Consider the following 21,001-nt stretch of genomic DNA (forward strand, 5'->3'; position numbering starts at 1 on the left):
TTTTGAAGTGATTTGTTAAATAAATGATTTGGGGTCTTCCCTGTGATATCAGTGGATTGTGGTGTGTTTTACAGTGGATTCCAGACTTTGGCTGTGGTTTTAAACCTTCCTCTTCTTTTTTTTTCTCACAACAAGCTTGACCACCACGTAGGAGAGCGCCAAATCTGAACCCGGGCTGGCTGAGATGCTTTTGGAAATGGACTACTCTCATTTTTGTACTGCACTGAAGCTTTTTAAAATAGTCCTGACTTAGAACTGAATTTTTCTCACCCCTGCTAGGTTCTTTGACTCTGCAACACTGTGGGCATTCACAATGGACTTCCACGAGACCTTGCAGAGTCCTCAGCTGCATAGTGGAGGTTTTTCTTCTATCATCCTACTTCCTAATTCTACAATGGAACATCTTTCAGGCAATCTCCCTTTGTGCCATCAGTCATGTCAGAATGCTGCTCCTTTAATTTTCCAGCTTTTGAATTTCTGCTTCATCTTCTCAGAAGTTCTGGGTTTTTCCATTAGCTGCCACCATGTTGTATGTTCAGTAGGTATCATGAGGCGGTTCTGAGTCATGTATGGTTGAAAATTAAGGGCAGGATTTTCAGGCTGTGCCCGCCTCAGGGATTGTCCACTCCTGTCGAAAGTCAATGGACTTTGGCTGGACCGCCAAATCTCCCATAGTGGGTCCCACCATGTTGGGGCCAGAAAGTCCTGGCTCAAGTGTTTATTGTTAATATGTAACTATGTACATATATACAGGGTATAGCTCAAGCTATGAGCTAACTCCATGCTTGCTCCTACACAGGTCTCTGTCTAGTCTACAATTGACTCAAGTCTCAGGTCATGTGTCTCTTTACATCACACAGTGGGCAGTACTGTTTCCTAGTCCCACATTAACCCTTGCTACACCAGATAACCTTATGCTACACATTTGACAGTGTTTTGCTTTAATATCTATAAGAATTGACAGAAGTGTTGAAAGTAAGTAGGTGTTATGTTTGTGCCAGGTTACTGTATACCTTAGATGACTAAATTATCTCAGATGATGACTCTAGTTCAAAATCTTTATTTACAATACTTTAAAACACCTTGGAATTTACAGAATTTCCAACATACAGCTCAGATCCTTTCTGGAACATTCAGTGGTGTCAGATCTCTGGATCCACCCACAGGCTGAAGTATGGCTTTGAAGAAGAGTCATACGGACTTGAAGCATTAACTCTGTTTCTGTCTCCACAGATGCTTTCAGACCTGCTGAGCTTTTCCAGCATTTTCTGTTTTTATCACTGCTCCTGATGCCGCCAATCCATTCGTGTTCTTTTGAGCTCCAAAAGGGAGGATATTCTCTTTGGTCTATATTGATCTTAGTTTTGCTCGGACTCCATTGCCATATTCAGTGAGATGCTGCCTTCATATCTAGATTGGAAAATGTATTAAAAAAAAATTAAAAATAACACATGAAAAGAGAGAAACAAAAACAGAATGACCTGGAAAAACTCAGCAGGTCCGGCAGCATCGGCGGAGAAGAAAAGAGTTGACGTTTCGAGTCCTCATGACCCTTCGACAGAACTTGAGTTTGAGTCCAAGAAAGAGTTGAAATATAAGCTGGTTTAAGGTGTGTGTGTGTGTGGGGGGGGGCGGGGGGGGGGGGGGGGGGGGGGGGGGGGGGGGGGGGGGGGTTGCGGAGAGAGAGAGAAGTGGAGTGGGGGTGTGGTTGTAGGGACAAACAAGCAGTGATAGAAGCGGATCATCAAAAGATGTCAACAACAATAGAACAAAGGAACACATAGGTGTTAAAGTTGGTGATAATATCTAAACGAATGTGCTAATTAAGAATGGATGGTAGGGCACTCAAGGTATAGCTCTAGTGGGGGTGGGGAGAGCATAAAAGATTTTAAGATATTTAAAGAATATAGACAACTGGCGGCTAATAACAATCGGCCCGATTTTACTACGGCTCTACACAAAAATCATCGCCAAGCGCTGAAGCGAAGCGGTCCAGATTGACCTGAGGCAGAAGGGATTTCTGGTGGCAACTCCTGGTTGCAATGAGAATATTACGATTCTCAGTAACATCATGAAAGGGGCGAATGCTCTCCCCACCCCCACTAGAGCTATACATTGAGTGCCCTACCATCCATTCTTAATTAGCACATTCGTTTAGATAATATCACCAACTTTAACACCTATGTGTTCTTTTGTTCTATTGTTGTTGACATCGTTTGATGATCTGCTTCTATCACTGCTTGTTTGTCCCTACAACCACACCCCCCCTTCACTTCTCTCTCTCTCTCTCTCTCCGCCCCCCCCCCCCCCACCCCCACACACACACCTTAAACCAGCTTATATTTCAACTCTTTCTTGGACTCGAACTCAAGTTCTGTCGAAGGGTCATGAAGACTCGAAACGTCAACTCTTTTCTTCTCTGCCGATGCTGCCAGACCTGCTGAGTTTTTCCAGGTCATTCTGTTTTTGTTTTGGATTTTCAGCATCCGCAGTTTTTTTGTTTTTATACATGAAAAGAGAAAACTAGAAGAACTAAATAGTTATTTAGAGTAAATTTTGAATATGCTTCTTGTAATAGTTAAAGTACAAAAGAAAAAAAATGAGTCCGTTAAACATGAGAATAAAATAGTGTATGAGGAAAATAGAATGATGGAAACATTAGTTTTCTCTCTCCAAGAAAATAATAGTAACATAAAAGGTAAAGTATACACTCTGGCACATGACATAAGGCAATAAAAATGGAGTACTTAAATTTTCAGTGAGGAGCACATTTAATGCATCCAGGCGCACTTAAGAAAATTAAGGTGGAAATAGTGGATACTGGAGCAGAAATGTTTTATAGCTCATTGAACACTGGGATTGTACCAGAAGATTGGAAAACAACTTCTGACATTAAAAAAGTGAAAAAGATTGCAAGCTTGCTCCTGACAGTACATTAGCATACAAATGCTTAACACATTCATGTGAAATTCTTCTCCCTACTATTTTAGTGGCAGTGTTAAACCATTTATCTATTCGAAATAGCGGAGAGGAGAATTTTAGTGAAACATGGTAAGGATCCATCTGTTACAATTGCAATGTGTAATTTCAGGCCAATATTCTTTCTAGTGTGACATTAATAGAGGGAAATATAGTGGAGTGACATTGTTAAGGAAAGAATTTAAATGCATTTAATGAGATTTATGAAAGCTAAGTAATGCCTAACAAATATATTCAAATTTTTTAAGTATGTAGTAGATTTGACAATAAAATTAGTACCATATGCCTTGATATATATCTTAACTTTCAGGGAACATTTACTAAGTCTGTATCAAGAGACTTATAGCCAAACAGAATGGTAATGATTAAAAAGAGATATTATACATTGGGTAACAAATTGGTTAGACATTAGAAGGGTAGCTATTTTCCTGACAACAATAATCATATCCTACAAATTGTATCAGGAACTCTCTTGGTCACTTTTTATTTACTCACAGGGAGACAAAAAGAAAGATCTAATGGATATTTCTAAATTAAGATTTTGAGCAGATAACAAGGGAATATTGACTACATTTTAAAAGTAATTCAGTGATAGTCTATGTTGTTTTCTAGACAAAGAAAAAGAGAATTTCAAAAGGTCTTGGAAAAGACCAGGCGAATAAGTCAGCTATTCCAGTAGAGCTATAACGCTGGCATCTAAGCAACAATGTGAAATATTGCCCAGTATGTCCTGTCCCCAAAAAGCAAGATATACTCAGCCCAACAATGTATCAGCTTACATACTTTCATTCATCAGCAAAGTAATGGATGTAGTCATAAACAATGTTATCACTTGACAAGAACAATAATCTGCTCATCGATGCTTGGTTTGGCTTCCACTCCATTCCAGATCTCATTACAACCTTGATCTAAATATGAGCAAAAGAGGTGTGGAGAGAGTGGCTACCTTGACAACAAGGCTTCGTTTATCAAAGTGTGGCAGAAGCTCGAGTAACTTCAGTAAATGGGAATCAGGGAGAAAAGTCTCCTGTTGCTTCTCTGAGCCAAATCTAGCACAAAGGAAAATCAATATGGTCTTGTACCCACGACATCATTGCAGAAGTTCCTAAAGGCAGCAGCCTAGACAAAACTATCTTCAGCTACTTCATCAATGACATTTCCTCCATCATAAGAAGTGGGGCTGTTCATTGATGGAGGAACGATGTTCCATTCCAATTGCAATTACTCAGAAAATGAAGCCATCCATGCCTGCAATCAGCAAGACCTGGACAATATCAAGGTTTGGGCTGATGTGGCCCATTACTATACCACAGAAGTGCCAGGCCATGACCAATTCCAACAAGGGAGAGTTTAACCACCTACCTTGAAATTCAGTGTCATTACAATTACTTAAATTCTGACAATTAACATCCAAGGAGTCATCATTGGCTAGAAATTCAACTAAATCAGCCACATAAATGCTGTAGCTACTAGACCATGTCAAAGAGGAAATATTCTGCAATGAGCGACACTCAACTTCCTAAGACCTCATCACTACTTACAAGACAGAAGTGACGAATGTGATGGAACACTGTCCAAATGCCTGAATGGATGTAATTGCAACAGTGTTCAAGAAGGATGATACCAACTTAGACAAAGCAGTGCTTTTGATCAATGACCCATCCACCACCTTAAATATCCAGTCCTTCACCACTGGCACAGTGTGGCTGCAACATGTACCGTGCAGTCCAGAAACTCGCTAAGTAACAGCACTTCCCAAACCCACAACCTCAGCTGCTAGAAGGACAAAGGCAACAGGCACTCCTTCAAGTTGCACACCATCCTGACTTCAATATACCAGTATATTGTTGTTTTTCCTGCATTTTCATTGAGTCAAAATCCTGGAAAACCCAAACATCACTTTGGAACTAATTTCACCATTTGGACTACAGAGCTTCAAGAAGGCAGTTCACCATTAGCTTCTTAAATGTTTCTTTTGTTAATGATTTGTAAAAATCCATTCATGAAACAATTGGGTATATTTCTGAAAGCAAGGAAAGCAGAGCATTGAAATCATCAGATTGAGGCAGATTTCTTGGGACAAATAATTCCAACTTGCTAGGTTCATAAAATATATGTATGTTATATCTGACAATCCTCAAATTTGATGCATTTGGTGCCTTGCTGTCATAGATTGTATTGGAAATAACAGGTTCCAATTTCTATGTAAGTTGACAGCATTTTCCATTTTTATTTCTATGTAAGTGGCAGTTATTTTTGAACAGTGTTTTGGTTTTTCCTCCAATATGCAGCAGTGTAAACAAAACGTCTATACTGGCAAAGTCTGAGACCATCCCCACAATGGTACAAGGGAGTGTAATTGTATTTCTCCAACCCAGTAATGTTAAATATCAGGCGTTTAACCTATGTTGTGTATCATCTTGCTGTGTATTATCAGCTTTCAATCGATGAGCGATAACAACTCCTTAAACAGTGTTGATGAAAATATCATCAAAGTTATACACACTTTATACATTCTATGCATAAGAACTGTAGCCCTGATTTTAACTTGGGACAAGAGGTGATTACAGGGCTGATGGAACTCACCGAGACTTGCCAACTCAATGCCATTTTACCTCCAGAATGTCATCACATTTTCTTGCTTTTAACTTCTAGGTGTGAATAATGTTGAAGGTATTGCTGTGGACTGGATTGGAAATAACTTGTATTGGACAGATGATAGTTACAAGAAGACTATAAGTGTAGCAAGACTGGAGAAGGCTTCTCAGACTAGGAAGACTTTGGTAGAAGGTGAAATGTCGCATCCAAGGGCAATAGTTCTGGATCCTTTACACGGGTAAGTGCTTTCTTTTACAAACTTGAGGAGACTCAATCTGATAGTATAATTAGTAAGCTTGTACTCATTATAGGTTTTTGTTGAATAAAACAAGAAATATGTTTGATACCCCTGGAGGATGGTGCATTTAATACAGATTGTACATTGTGACTGTTTAGTAAAAGGCTTTTGTTAGTATCATAGACCTACAGGAAATCCACAGTAAATCTGCAAATGAGCAATTATTATTTCCTAGATTTTCAAAGTCTAATATAATGTTACCCATAAAATCTTTTATATCCTTAAACAGTTCTTTTTATGGACACAAGATACAATGGAAACAGGAGTTCTAAACAACAATTCCAGTCCAGCTACACAAGTAGAAGCACTAATTACACTGGAGGCTGTGGGTTGTCAGCCAGGCTAACTTATTGCCCTAGAAATTGGGCACAATTTGGGTGCAGTGCACGTTCCTCAAGCCAAAAGAGTCTGTTCTGTCAGACTCTCTTTTTTAAATTGCCAATGAGCTGCAGACACAGTCACAATGCTGGAGGTGGGTGGGGTGCCAACAAGATTGGCCAGCTGAAATTCTGGCTGAGGATCTAGAATAAGTCTGGAAGGGGAGAGAAGACAATCACAAGGAAGCAAGCTGCAGCTGGAAGCAGCCCAGTATTTTAATGTGGAGCCAGGAGGAGCAGTTCACATTCATATAAGCAGGTTAAAAAAAAATTAAGTTTTTTGGTGGCAGACTCTTTCAGGGCTGCACGTTAGGATGCACGTCGACCTGGTAATCCTGAATGCTGAAGATTTCTTATGTTTAGTGTTTTTCTGGCTTGAGTGTCAGAGAGGCATAGACCTCTTAGGCCCCTTATTAGCATAATCCAGGGGCTTCATGTCTGAGCAGCTGTTGGCCAGGGCTTTTATTCCATGCTGTTTCCTGACTTTTTCAAATAGTTTCTTCACCTCCAGTTTCCTCTCTCCTCCCTTGAAGGTGCCCACTCATGGTTGGATATAGCTGCATGTGTGAATTGGTGCAGTAGAAATGTATATCTGAGGTTAGTTCTAAGGAATATTTGTTGAATAGAGTAGGATAGAAGAGAGAGAAGTTGATACTTCAAACGAAAAACTTATTGATAATTTTATTGCCAAAGTAAATTGTTATCAAGCTTTATTCTGACAGAATTCATAGACACCTGTTTCTATTTAATGCAAGTGGCAGTTCCTTGAGAAGTTAAGGCTGTCAATAAGGGACTCAATATAAACTTGACATCATCTGACATCCACACATATTGCCTCAAAATGTAATTGTATAGCATCCCTATTTTCATTGTAAGAAGTGTCATTTGAGGTCCAAAATGGCATTTGTGTCACTAGCACACTTCTGGGGCAGAATGTTGCGCACGTCAAGCGGGCACGCACCCGACCCAAATAAGCGTAAAATGATGTGCGATGATGTCAGGTGAGTGTCCCGACATCATCGCACACTCGCGCGATATTTCAGTCGGCAGACATGCACGGGAGCCAGCAGCGCACCTGCCGAAAATTAAGCGGCCTATTAAGGCCCCTAGTCAACTAATTGTTTGGAATTTTTCACTGCCTGTCCAACCATTCAGTTGGCAGGCGGGCAAAAAGGCCAAGTGGCTTTTGCATTTTTGGTGAAACCTCACCCACGGGCCTTTCATCCAGTGACTAAAAAGAAAAAGTTTTGCACTCATATTTTATATGTCCCTGCTCATGTGACTGGGGGACATGTTTTCGTTATTTTAAAATTCTTTATTTATATTGATAAAAATCTTCAGCTCCTTGAGGCATTAATTGGCCAGCCAGCATGAAATTCATGTCAGGGCCCGATTGCGGGCTGTGGTCGGCTTTGTGACTGCTCCCAGGCCCGCCCTCCCGACGAGGGCAAAATTCTGCCCCTGGTGTGGGCTTGCTGGATAGCATTTCAGATGGGTTGTTAGTGTGGACATTGGGTACATGCACCAGAAGTGTGGAGAGTAGGCAGAGCATCAGTCAGTGTGTAATGTTAATTTGGCAGCAGCCGTGCTTTTTTTGACCGCAACAGTCCAGCTAATATCAGCTCTTGGTCTCAAACAGCTGAACATGAGTTCAGCAGCAGGAGTGCTATTTAAAGGGATCATCAACCGCTTTCAGCTTAGTTGTTGATTGATTTCTACTGACTGTTGCTGAGATAGTAAATGTGTTTGGAATTTGTACTGCTCAGAGTTGCTGAAAACTACAGGGAGTGGTGAAGCATGCAACGAAGGCCTTGGATCTCACTTGAAGGGTTCTGGGCAAATCAATTACTCCAAGCCATGGATGCTGTAATTTCCATCCCCCTTGGCCTGCAGCATGGGAGGGAAAGTATCAGAGGAGGCAAAAAGGATAAGCTGTTCAAAGAGGGAGGAGGAGCAGGAGAATGGATCCCAACTGGAGGAAGGGCCTATAATGAGCAATGTTCCTACCTCAATCTCAGTGGGGAACAGTATGTGCGATGCCTCTGTTTTGCTCACTGAAATGTGTTGCTGACACACCTACAACCTCAGAGCAGTGTGAGGACGGCATTGCCAGTCTCTTTGATGGTGACCATGGCTACTAATTTATTCACATTGGGCTCCTTCCAGGTTGGAGCAAGGGTGAGATTTCCAACATCTCCTAGTTCACCATCCGCAGTTGCTCTGAATACAAGTAGAGCTGAATACATTTCATTCTCTCTTGTCAGGGAGAAGTAGGTGAAGTAAGAATACAGTGACAGCCAGGACAGCTGGTTTCCGCATGGTGCATGGTGCCACTGACTCTACTCATGTCGCTTTGTGGACGCTGCATGTAAATTTGTAGATTTATTGCAACCAGAAGGTTTTCTACACTCTCAAAATCCAGCTGATGTGCACCCAACCTCAGCATATAATGCAGGTCAATGCCCAACATCCTGGTTGGTGACTGTCATGATGCCTTTATTCTTCAGCATTCTTCTGTACTATCAGCATTTGAACCACCAAGGGAAACTAGAGGCTGGCAACAGGAATACGAGAGCTGCTTGCTGACCACCTGGTTCCTGACTCAGGCATGCAGTTTGTACCTTTCTTGTATCCACTGGAATTTAGAAGAGTAAGAGGCGACTTAATTGAAACCTTTAAGATCCTGAAGGGTCTTGACAGGGCGGATGTGGAGAGGATGTTTCCTCTCCGTGGGAGAACCTAGAAATAGGGGTCACTGTTTAAAAATAAATGGTTGCTCATTTGAGACAGAAATGTGGAGATATTTTTTCTCTCGGGGGTTGTGAGTCTTTGGAACTCTCTTCCTGAAAATGCAGTGGAAGCAGAGTCTTAGAATATTTTTAAGGCAGAGCTAGATAGATTCTTGATTAACAAGGAGGGTGAAAAGTTATTGGGGGTAGGCAGGAATTTGGGGTTGAGGTTACATTCAGATCAGCCATTATCTTATTGAATGGCATAGTAGGCTCGAGGGGCCGAATGGCCTACTCCTGCTCCTAATTCGTATATAGCTTAAACATGAAGAATCATGCTTACACGCAAAATGTCATCCAGCAGACCTTTCAGGTGCTTAAGCAACATTTCTGCTGTCTGGAGTGCCCTAGAGGACCTCTGCAGTACTTTCCAGGGTGCACCTCATGATTCATTGGGTTCTGTTGCATTCTCCACATGCATCCTGCACCATCATGACAGCACAGCCTTTTCATTAGGTATACAGTGAACAGCTGAGGAGGAGGAGGAATGGAAGAGGCAATCAACAAAGCCCCTTTCCGGCCAAGCTGTCCGTGATCAGCTCATCTGACCATGGTACCGGTGAATGCAACTCTAATTACCCCTTTAAAAACAATCCCACCTATTACCTTTCGTCTGTTGCTGACCATCACGGCATGCTCTTGGCCAGAATGCCATACAAGCCACCACAAAACAAACATTCCAAATCAACTTTATAACCAAACTCCAATCAACTAATCACCCTTGTGCATTCCCTTAGTGCCTGTCTTCCATGTGCCTTTGCTAGTTTTAGTGCTCCTGTGCAGTGCTACCCCAATAACTGCAGCATGGCTCATGGAAGGCCACTGACTCACACTGCGGGGACTGCAGATGGCCTTGCAGGATGACCTCGAGCAGCTCTGGCCCTGGAAGTTTGGTTTCAAATGGCACCAAATCGGTGTGGATAACAACAGTCTGGGCTGACTGGCTGAGAGGCAACAGCAGGGCACTGGTGCAGTGGCGGTGATAAGGGGATGAATAATGTCATCCTGAGAGAGGACGGCAGATTCATGCCACCCCTAGCGTTCCTAGCAATGTTTTGAAGGGAAACTTACTGGATTCCTGTAGAATCCTGCACGCTCTTTGAGCATTGGTATCCACAGTCATCATGGCAACAATATAACCCTCTGTGGCAAGAAGCGAGGATGCATGATTTTATTTTGGTAAGGGTGAGTGGAAATCCTGGGAATGCGAGTGAGTCAGCTACACACACACATGCATGCCCACACTCACTCTGTCTCTCCCACTCACTCTCTCTCTCTCCCCCTCACTCACTCTCTCTCATTCTCTCTCTTTTACACACTCACTCTCTCTTTCTCTCTCTCTCTCCCACATTCTTTCTCTCCCCCACTCACTCACTCTCTCCCTCCCTCACTCTCTCTCTCTTTCCCACTCTCTCTCTCTCCCCCCTCTCTCTCCCTCTGTCTCCTATACACACACACTCACTCTCTCTCTCTCTCTCTCTCTCTCTCCCCCACACTCACTCACTCTCTCTCCCATAACTCCAGGCAGTGGGTCTCTTCACCCTCACCATGCAACCCCTGTGCGACCCAACCTCCCACCCCATTGCATCCAGCATCCTCCAGCCTGGCCCAGCATGACAACATCCTCCCCCATCCAACCCGGCACGGCAGCCTCCTCCCTCCCCTACCCGGCCTGGCAAGGCAGCCTCCACCCTCCTCCACCCAGCCTGGGACTGAGTGTTGGATAAGCCTGCTTTAAAGTATTAATAATTTTAAAAAAACTCCACAAACCCTTGAAATCACTTAATCTTGTGTAAAAAACATTATGGGAAGAGTTTTCTCTCATCAGACGGGTGCGCGCCCGACCCAAATGGGAGAAAAATAGTACGTGATGACGTTGGGCAAGTGCCCTGACACCATTGTGCACCCACGCGATAGTTCGGTGGGGGAGCACGCACGGGAGTTGGCAGCACGCCCGCTGACAATTAAGAAGCCTATTAAGGCCCTTAATCAATTAATTGAATTGAATTTTTCGCTGCACATCCAACCTTACAGTTGGGTGAGCGAAAAGGCCAAGCGGCCTTTGCATCTTTTGCGAAACCTCATCCACGGGCGGGTGAGGTTTCAACCATTGATTAAAAAAACAATAAAAACTTTTTAAATTCATTTTTAACATGTCCCTGACTAAGCCACATGAGGGGACATTTTTTCCTTAATTTTAAAATCTTAATTTGTGAAGTTAAAAATCTTCAGCTTCCTGAGGCAGCTCTGTGCCTTTAAAGAGCACTCTGTGAGCACACCCGTGCGCATGTGTTGACTTATGTGCTTGCCGTCCTCCCACTCCGATCCTGGCAGTGCTGAGCATTGTAGTATGCGATTCAAGCTGGCTGGTCATTAATTGGCCAGCCAGTGTAAAATCGAGATCCATGCCCAATCGCGGGTGGCGGTCAGTTTTGCAGCCACTCCCGGACTCACCCGCTGTGCCTGCCCAACGAGGTGAAAATCCTCCCCTGTGAAATTGACAACAGAGATCAAAGAGCTTGAGTTACCAATCAAACAATGTTTTCCCTGGGGCATAGCTGTTTCAACAAGGTAATGAATATCCGGGCTCTAAGCCAAGCCTCATTATGTATGCTTTTGCAGAGTTTGGCATACGTGGTATGAGGGGCCATAGGAGACAGGTGGGGGACATGAGATGGCATGGATGGGGCATGGGAAGTGTTTAGAGCACGAGGAGGGTGAGGGCTGGTGGGCCTTTGTGTTTTTATTTCAACTGGGACGAAGTCCCTCAGCACCAATTCAGGCCTTTTAAACAGCAGCCAGCAGCCCATGGGGCTGTCTCCAAACTTTTTCCCGGGTCGGCTGGCCTGAGTCCAGCCTGCACCTGCCGTGCCCTCCATCTCCCCTGGCAATGAAGATACTGCTTTTGCAGGCACTTTCTCCCAAAGTAGGTGGCTAAGCTTGGAATTTTCCCAACTCCCCCTGTTTTGAAAATCCAGGCCATTAACTCTGTTTCCCTCTCCACAGATGCCAGAGTTGCTGAGTATTTCCAGCATGTTCTATTTTTAATTTATATATAAGTTCAAGCCTTTCTTTACTTATAATAAGGGTGAAAAATCAGTTGACTTGGCACTGACCAAACATGAGGCCTAATCATCCAAGGATTCATGTTCAGTTTTGTCTGCTCTTTATAGAACCCACCCAAATTTTGTTGCATTTATCTTAATACAACAAAGTGATCCACTTTGCCCAGTTACCAAATGGCAAAGCTGAAAATTACCCCCAGTAGGCCTCACTACCATAGTAGATTACGTATTTACCTATTGAGACATCGGGGCAACCTATTTCGCTTTATAGACTGTTTGCTTCCATTTAATTAATTTCTATCTTTAATATTCATGTTGATCAGTGAAACTTAAATTGCTGCCTTTTACAGAATTTATTAAAATGAACTGTTTTCCTTAAAGAAACTATTTCCAAATGACTTTGCTCAATATAGCAGTGAGCACTATCACAAGAAGTGCCTGTTTCCAAGTTTTACTTGTGGCCTTCTCTTATGTATACTCAAAGTTACTTTTTACCAACCATTCTTCTCGCAGCACTTAATGGCACTTAATGCTGCTGGAGCTACCAGTAAGAGTAATTTTATCGAATGTTAGTGACAAGAAAAGTACTTGTACCAGCCTTGCAATTTTACAGCTCTTCCTGTGCTGTCAGGAAATACTGGACTTAGCAGAGTGCCCGGAAGGGCTGGAATTCTTGAACATCATCCCCAAAATGTTGTTCTTATAAGTGCAAATGCCATAACAGATATAAATCCAGCCTCAGGCAAGGTTTATCACTTTTTTAAATCTATTTACTTATATGCCAAGAAATAAATACAGATCAGCAATATGTCAGCAGTGATCTTATTTGTCCGTGAAACATTGTGGGAAGGATAAGGCTTCAAAACCTAAATGAAACTATTTATCTCTTGAGTGGAATGGGAAAACCAGTGCAACACATTAGCCAAGTGGCAGCCATGGCTTGTCCCTAATTCTCTGAAGGATAGTTTCCATTACAGTTGTCAGATAAAGCTTCCTCCAAGTTTCATGACTATTCGTTGCATGCAGCCCAAACCTCCACACATAGCTCTGTTTCGTTTTGCCTGCAGCCTTTGGATGTTATCAAAGTCTTGCGGTCTCACTCAATGACTGATCAAGATCGTGGTTGCTAACTGCAAGTTTTCCTTCATGAACACTGACATTGCAAGAAAATCACCATTTTTAATTCATGACATGAGCTGCCATTTTGTCGCTTGCATGCGATGTGGAAAATCAACTGAGATTATCAACTTTGTAAAAGAAAATGGTAAAACGTTGGAGGGAATTGGACAGCAAATAAATACTTTTAGGAGTAACATTTAATTTGAGTCTGTTCAAGCCAAGTTCACCAATGGCCCTCGCCTTAGGCAGTTTTCTAGCCTCTATCTCACAGTGCCGGTTGAGTGTAAACAGTTTTTCCTGTCCAATGTGTGATATATTTATATTGCAATTTGTATTTCCAGAAGCACTCCATGGAATTGGAAATTAGCTAAAGCTGGAGGGTCACAGTTACACATGATAGCCAGAAATTTCCACCCGTCAGGGGGGTTGTGCGGGGGTGGGTGGGGGCAGGCGCAAACCCGATCGGTGCCCCCGATCGGGGCCATGCCTCCATTTTACGTGGGTGGGCCAATTAAGGCCCGCCCATCATGATGCACACCCGGAAGCGCTGTGCTCTTCCTGTGCTCAGGGGGATTCCTTGAGTGGTTTCCTGCGCGCAAAGGAGGGCAGAGATCTCCCTGCGGCACGGAGCTGCCTCAGGGAGATTTGTTTCAGTCTTGAACTTTAAAAAAGGATTTTGAAATTTTTAAAACATGTCCCCTCATGTGACACTATCACATGAGCTGGGACATGTCAAAGAATAAATGTATACATTTTTATTAGATTTTATAACAGTTCATGAAACCTGACACCCCCCCCATGGGTGAGGTCTCATGAAAAATGCAAAGGCCGCCTGGGCTCTTCGCCTGCCCGCCAACCTTAAGCTTGGACGGGCAGCTCATTAAATTGAGTTAATTAGTTTTTAACAGGCCTTAACAGGCTGCGCGCCCGCCGAACTGACAATCTAAATGACACGCAGAGACGTCAGGACGCACACCCGACATCACCGCGCGTCATTTTACACATTGCCGAGCGGGCCCCGCCCCCCCCCCCCCCCCGCTTGCCAACGGGAAAATGCTGCCCGATATTATCTCCATCAACTAAAATGAGTAGACCATTCAGCCCCTCGAGCCCATTGCACAATTTTGTTAGATCATGGCTACTGTGTATATCACAACTTAATTTACCAGCCCTTGAACTCTGTCCTTGATACTCTTCCCTAATAAAAATCCTCGATCTCTGTCTTGAAATTTCAATTAACCCAACATTCAAAACCTTTTGGGGGGAGAGTTCTGTATTTCTACTACTTTTTTGGGTGAAAAAGTGCTTCCTGATTTCACTCAAGAGTCCAGCTCTAATTTTAAGAACATGACGCTTTGCTCTGGATTCCCCACCCTGAGGAAATCGCTTGTCTGGATCTAATATTTTTATAATTTTAAACACCTCAATCAGATTGTGGGTAGCTTGGCAGCCTCAAAAGTGCCACTGATTGAGGTGGCTACTGTTGAGGCTGCAGGATGAAGAAGAGAGCATTTCTGAGGTGTTCTCGAAGGCCAGGTAATCCAGGCAATTGGGGGATGAGTGATGAACCCTCCAGTGGCGGTGTTGGAGTCGTGAGTGTGGTCATTGCTGCCAGGAGAAACCTCCAGGGGTCATGGAGAGGCCATTAAGGTTGGCACCCCATCCCCTCCTGGAAATCCACTGGGAGGCCACCATAGATTACTTGGCAGTCTCGCCAAATAGCAGGGTCCATTCTGAGGCTAGTAAAATGGTAGTGAAGCAGAAAGTGGCCATTAATTGACTGCTACTGCTTTTGTTGATTGCCCACCTCTGGTTGCTGGCCAGCCCTGGAGCTGTCCTTTCCTTCGTTGGGAATATCCTGTGTCAGTGGGAAGACATTGAGCTCCCCTCTTGATGCATCTACCATCACTTTGAAGCTTCCTGTCTCCCAGTCCATCTTCAAAGCAACTCAATCAGCCTGCCTTTGTTCTTATTTTGTTTCATATCTACACAACATATTTCGCCTTCTGACTTAGTGCCTTCTGCAAATTTGGATGCACAACTTTGACTTGGATGGATGTAAAGAAACAATATATGTATAGTGAAGATCTGAGGCCCCATTGCAAATCCCATTTGTCAAATCTGACAATCAGAAAGCCCTTTATCACCAATCTCTGGGCTGAATTTTCACTTTGGGACTATCGGGAGCTGTGAGACATTGTGAGGATGAATATCTAAATTGGATAATTATCTAAACAGAAACAATGTACAGGGTTACGGGGAAAAGGCAGGAGATTGGCACAAAGTTAAAATGCTCAGACAGCTGGTGCAGACACAGTGGGCCAAATGGCCTCCTTCTACACTGTAACAATTCTGTGGCTCTGTGAATAGGAAAGTGGGTGGGTTGAAGGAAGATTGGAGTTGGGTTTCCCTTTTTTTTATTTTTAATCCGCTACCCGCTTTCTCTACCCTACAGGGTTATCATTACATAGAAACTTAGAAACATAGAAAATAGGACCAGGAGTAGGCCATTTGGCCCTTCAAGTCTGTTCTGCCATTCATTATGATCATGGCTGATCATTCAACTCAATAACCTGCTCCCGCTTTCTCCCCGTATCCTTTGATCCCTTTTACCCCAAGAGCTATAACTCCTTCTTGAAAACATACAATGTTTTGGCCTCAACTACTTTCTGTGGTAACGAATTCCACAAGCTCACCACTCTCTGGGTGAAGAAATTTTTCCTCATCTCAGTCCTAAATGGTCCACCCCGTATCCTCAGACTATGACCCCTGGTTCTGGACCCCCCCCCACCATCAGGAACATCCTTCCTGCATCTACCCTGTCTAGTCCTGTTAGAATTTTATAGGTTTCTATGAGATCCCCCCTCATTCTTCTGAACTCCAGCTAATATTATCCTAGCCAACTCAATCTCTCCTCATATGTAAGTTCCGCCATCCCAGGAATCAGTCTGGTAAACCTTCGCTGCACTGCCTCTATAGCAAGAAACACTCTTCCTCAGATAAAGACATCCTTCCCCTTTGTCTCTGATGATAAATTTGGGTAATTTCCCGATGATCAATGTTAAAATAACAGGTAGTTGTCTGTTGACTTCTTAAATAATTGACAGACATTTGCAGTTTTTTTTCAATCCAAGGACACAATTCCTGAATCTAGAGAGATTTGAAAAATTATAAATAATGCACCTGATAATTCCTCACATACATCTTTTAATACACTGGGGTGGAAACCACAATAGACCTTGGGATTTACTGTATAGACTTGTACAAGAGTTGACCCCATGATGTTTGACCTATGAAATAGAACTTTTCAGATACCTTGCGGAAAAGCCAACACTAGTTTTTCAGGGCTCAAATTGTACTGTAGTTACTAATTACTTACCAGTAATTACTACGGTTCATTAATTTAAAGGTACATGTGGGAACCTTTAAATTTTCCTTCTGTTGATTCTAGCGGCAATCTCCCAGCCAATCAACAAGACTGATGTGTACCACATGGTCTATCAATAGACCTTCGAGAAAGAATAACAATTGCGCAGCTCAATTTAAAATGAAAATTGTAGCATTTGCCCAGAAGACTTGCTGCTCATCAGCAAGAGATTTTAATGTTTCCAAGAAAATAATTAGAGACTGGAGAAAGGTATCCAATAAACTAGAAAGAATGCCGAAGATCAAATGCACCAGCAGAGGAATACTGAGAAAATGGCAGAAAAAGTGGTTAACAAGTATCGGCAAAATGGTAATATTATCACCCACGGAGACATCCGACTTAATGCCCTTAGAGAAACGAAGAAAGATGTATTCTACAATTCAAGGCCAGTGCCATTTGGTGCAAAAGAGCCATGAAATGTTCAATTTAATACTCCGTCAAAAAATTCACAGCGTCTGCCACCCAAACTCAATGATAAAATCATCAAATTCCACCATTTTGTCATCTGACATAGAACAATATGCATCCATTGGCCTACATTGGAAAAATGGAGGAACCACCAATGAACTTTAACATGCCAACAAACAAGACCATTACTAAGATTGATGAAAAAAAAATGTTATTGTAAAGATGACTGGCCATGAGAAGTAGCAGTTCACAGTGGTTCCATAACAAAAACAGAATTACCTGGAAAAACTCAGCAGGTCTGGCAGCATCGGCGGAGAAGAAAAGAGTTGACGTTTCGAGTCCTCATGACCCTTCGACAGAACTTGAGTTCGAGTCCAGGAAAGAGCTGAAATATAAGCTGGTTTAAGGTGTGTGTGTGGGGGGCGGAGAGATAGAGAGACAGAGAGGTGGAGGGGGTTGGTGTGGTTGTAGCGACAAACAAGCAGTGATAGAAGCAGATCATCAAAAGATGTCAACAACAATAGTACAATAGAACACATAGGTGTTAAAGATAAAGTTGGTGATATTATCTAAACGAATGTGCTAATTAAGAATGGATGGTAGGGCACTCAAGGTATAGCTCTAGTGGGTTTTTTTTTATATAATGGAAATAGGTGGGAAAAGGAAAATCTTTATAATTTATTGGGAAAAAAAAAAGAGAAGGGGGAAACAGAAAGGGGGTGGGGATGGGGGAGGGGACTCACGACCTAAAGTTGTTGAATTCAATATTCAGTCCGGAAGGCTGTAAAGTCCCTAGTCAGAAGATGAGGTGTTGTTCCTCCAGTTTGCGTTGGGCTTCACTGGAACAATGCAGCAAGCCAAGGACAGACATGTGGGCAAGAGAGCAGGGTGGAGTGTTAAAATGGCAAGCGACAGGGAGGTTTGGGTCATTCTTGCGGACAGACCGCAGGTGTTCTGCAAAGCGGTCGCCCAGTTTACGTTTGGTCTCTCCAATGTAGAGGAGACCACATTGGGAGCAACGAATGCAGTAGACTAAGTTGGGGGAAATGCAAGTGAAATGCTGCTTCACTTGAAAGGAGTGTTTGGGTCCTTGGACGGTGAGGAGAGAGGAAGTGAAGGGGCAGGTGTTGCATCTTTTGCGTGGGCAAGGGGTTGTGCCATAGGAGGGGGTTGAGGAGTAGGGGGTGATGGAGGAGTGGACCAGGGTGTCCCGGAGGGAGCGATCCCTACGGAATGCCGATAAGGGGGGTGAAGGGAAGATGTGTTTGGTAGTGGCATCATGCTGGAGTTGGCGGAAATGGCGGAGGATGATCCTTTGAATGCGGAGGCTGGTGGGGTGATAAGTGAGGACAAGGGGGACCCTATCATGTTTCTGGGAGGGAGGAGAAGGAGTGAGGGCGGATGCGCGGGAGATGGGCCGGACACGGTTGAGGGCCCTGTCAACGACCGTGGGTGGAAAACCTCGGTTAAGGAAGAAGGAGGACATGTCAGAGGAACTGTTTTTGAATGTAGCATCATCGGAACAGATGCGACGGAGGCGAAGGAACTGAGAGAATGGGATGGAGTCCTTACAGGAAGTGGGGTGTGAGGAGCTGTAGTCGAGATAGCTGTGGGTGTCGGTGGGTTTGTAATGGATATTGGTGGACAGTCTATCACCAGAGATTGAGACAGAGAGGTCAAGGAAGGGAAGGGAAGTGTCAGAGATGGACCACGTGAAAATGATGGAGGGGTGGAGATTGGAAGCAAAATTAATAAATTTTTCCAAGTCCTGACGAGAGCATGAAGCAGCACCGAAATAATCATCGATGTACCGGAGAAAGAGTTGTGGAAGGGGGCCGGAGTAGGACTGCAACAAGGAATGTTCCACATACCCCATAAAGAGACAGGCATAGCTGGGGCCCATGCGGGTACCCATAGCCACACCTTTTATTTGGAGGAAGTGAGAGGAGTTGAAGGAGAAATTGTTCAGCGTGAGAACAAGTTCAGCCAGACGGAGGAGAGTAGTGGTGGATGGGGATTGTTCGGGCCTCTGTTCGAGGAAGAAGCTAAGGGCCCTCAGACCATCCTGGTGGGGGATGGAGGTGTAGAGGGATTGGACGTCCATGGTGAAGAGGAAGCGGTAGGGGCCAGGGAACTGGAAATTGTTGATGTGACGTAAGGTGTCAGAGGAATCACGGATGTAGGTGGGAAGGGACTGGACAAGGGGAGAGAGAAGGGAGTCAAGATAACGAGAAATGAGTTCTGTGGGGCAGGAGCAAGCTGAGACGATCGGTCTACCGGGGCAGTTCTGTTTGTGGATTTTGGGTAGGAGATAGAAGCGGGCCGTCCGAGGTTGGGCAACTATCAGGTTGGAAGCTGTGGGAGGGAGATCCCCAGAGGAGATGAGGTCAGTGACAGTCCTGGAAACAATGGCTTGATGTTCAGTGGTGGGGTCATGGTCCAGGGAGAGGTAGGAGGAAGTGTCTGCGAGTTGACGCTCAGCCACCGCGTGGTAGAGGTCAGTGCGCCAGACAACAACAGCACCACCCTTGTCAGCGGGTTTGATGACAATGTCAGGGTTGGACCTGAGAGAATGGAGTGCAGTAAGTTCAGAGAGAGACAGGTTAGAATGGGTGAGAGGAGCAGAGAAATTGAGACGACTAATGTCGCGCCGACAGTTCTCAATGAAAAGATCGAGAGAAGGTAAGAATCCAGAGGGAGGGGTCCAGGTGGAGGGAGAATATTGAAGATGGGTAAAAGGATCCGTTGAACTGGGAGAGGACTCCTGCCCAAAGAAGTGAGCCCGGAGACGAAGACGGCGGAAGAAGAGTTCAGTATCATGCCGAGCCCGAAATGGTGGTTCCATCTTGTGTGGCGATTGACAAGGGTGATATTCAAGCAAAAAACACTCCCCAGCGATAAATTTCATAAAGGTGTTGTCATCCATGTACACGAGAAAGGCTGGATGGATGAAGGCAGTTGTAAGAAATGGATCAAAGAAATGTGGAATCTGTAGCCAGGAGAACTATGCAAAGAAAAATGGTTTGCTTTCCATGGACATGTTCAAATCCCGCCTTGTTGATGATGTAGCCCGTGATGTGAGATCAACCAACAGCAACATGGCAGTTAATTCCTGTTGTCATACAAATGTGTTCAGCCCTTGGACGTATGTATAAATAAACCTCTCAAGGAGTATCTGAAAGATGTGGAACAATTAGATGCTGGAAGGCAAAAAACATTCGCTCAGGTGTCAATGGTTCATAGATGTGTGGAATGAACTTGATGCAATATTGTCAAAAAAGTCATTTCTACAATGTTGAATTTTGAATGCGCTCAAGATACTGAAGCTGATTACTTGTTGATGTCAAAGTTACCAATACTACCAATGCCGATGATGATGAAGACGAGGAAGATCCATATGATAATGTCACACAATCAGGCTAATAGGGTGAATTGTTTGGTGATTCAGATGGTGATTAGAGTGATTTTGAAGTATTTCACCATGAAGTGTTGTAATTAGTTTGTTATGGTTTAAATCTTTGATGAAATGTATATACTTTTTAAAGTTTTAAAATAAATAAATGTTAGGGAAATAATATGAATTCTTTAGTATTGTTGGTTTTTGTCTTTGCTCCATTACATCAGCCTTTTTTCGACCCAAATCAAGTACTTATGTCAACCCCTCAAAAACATTACCCATGCAAAAGTTGACCCCATGGCTTTTGGCTTAAAAAATTGGTCTCAAATATTTAGCTTTTACATGAGTATATAAGGGATCTATCATCATCCTATTATTTTCATCAGTTCTGTTGCTTTACTCATATTAAATTCACTCCGCTTACTTTAGGTTTCTTTGTACCATTGTTTATTTTTGGCCCACTTCCTTTAATGGAGGAAATTAACAATTTAACTAATGTAATTTTCTTAGTAACATAAGCTCACGATGTATCCCTAATCTACTT

General features: G+C 43.4%; 1 protein-coding gene across 1 annotated transcript in view; it reads left to right on the forward strand.

Moving 5' to 3' along the window:
• Window positions 1-21,001, forward strand: part of LOC121284946 (low-density lipoprotein receptor-related protein 1-like) — a 1,922,347-nt gene that overhangs the window by 947,388 nt on the left and 953,958 nt on the right. Inside the window, exon 12 of the mRNA XM_041200912.1 lies at window positions 5,635-5,815. Within this exon, the coding sequence (XP_041056846.1) occupies window positions 5,635-5,815 (181 nt within the window). The remainder of the gene's footprint in view (window positions 1-5,634; window positions 5,816-21,001) is intronic.

Source organism: Carcharodon carcharias, chromosome 12, assembly GCF_017639515.1.
Source record: "Carcharodon carcharias isolate sCarCar2 chromosome 12, sCarCar2.pri, whole genome shotgun sequence".
Taxonomy (NCBI): domain Eukaryota; kingdom Metazoa; phylum Chordata; class Chondrichthyes; order Lamniformes; family Lamnidae; genus Carcharodon; species Carcharodon carcharias.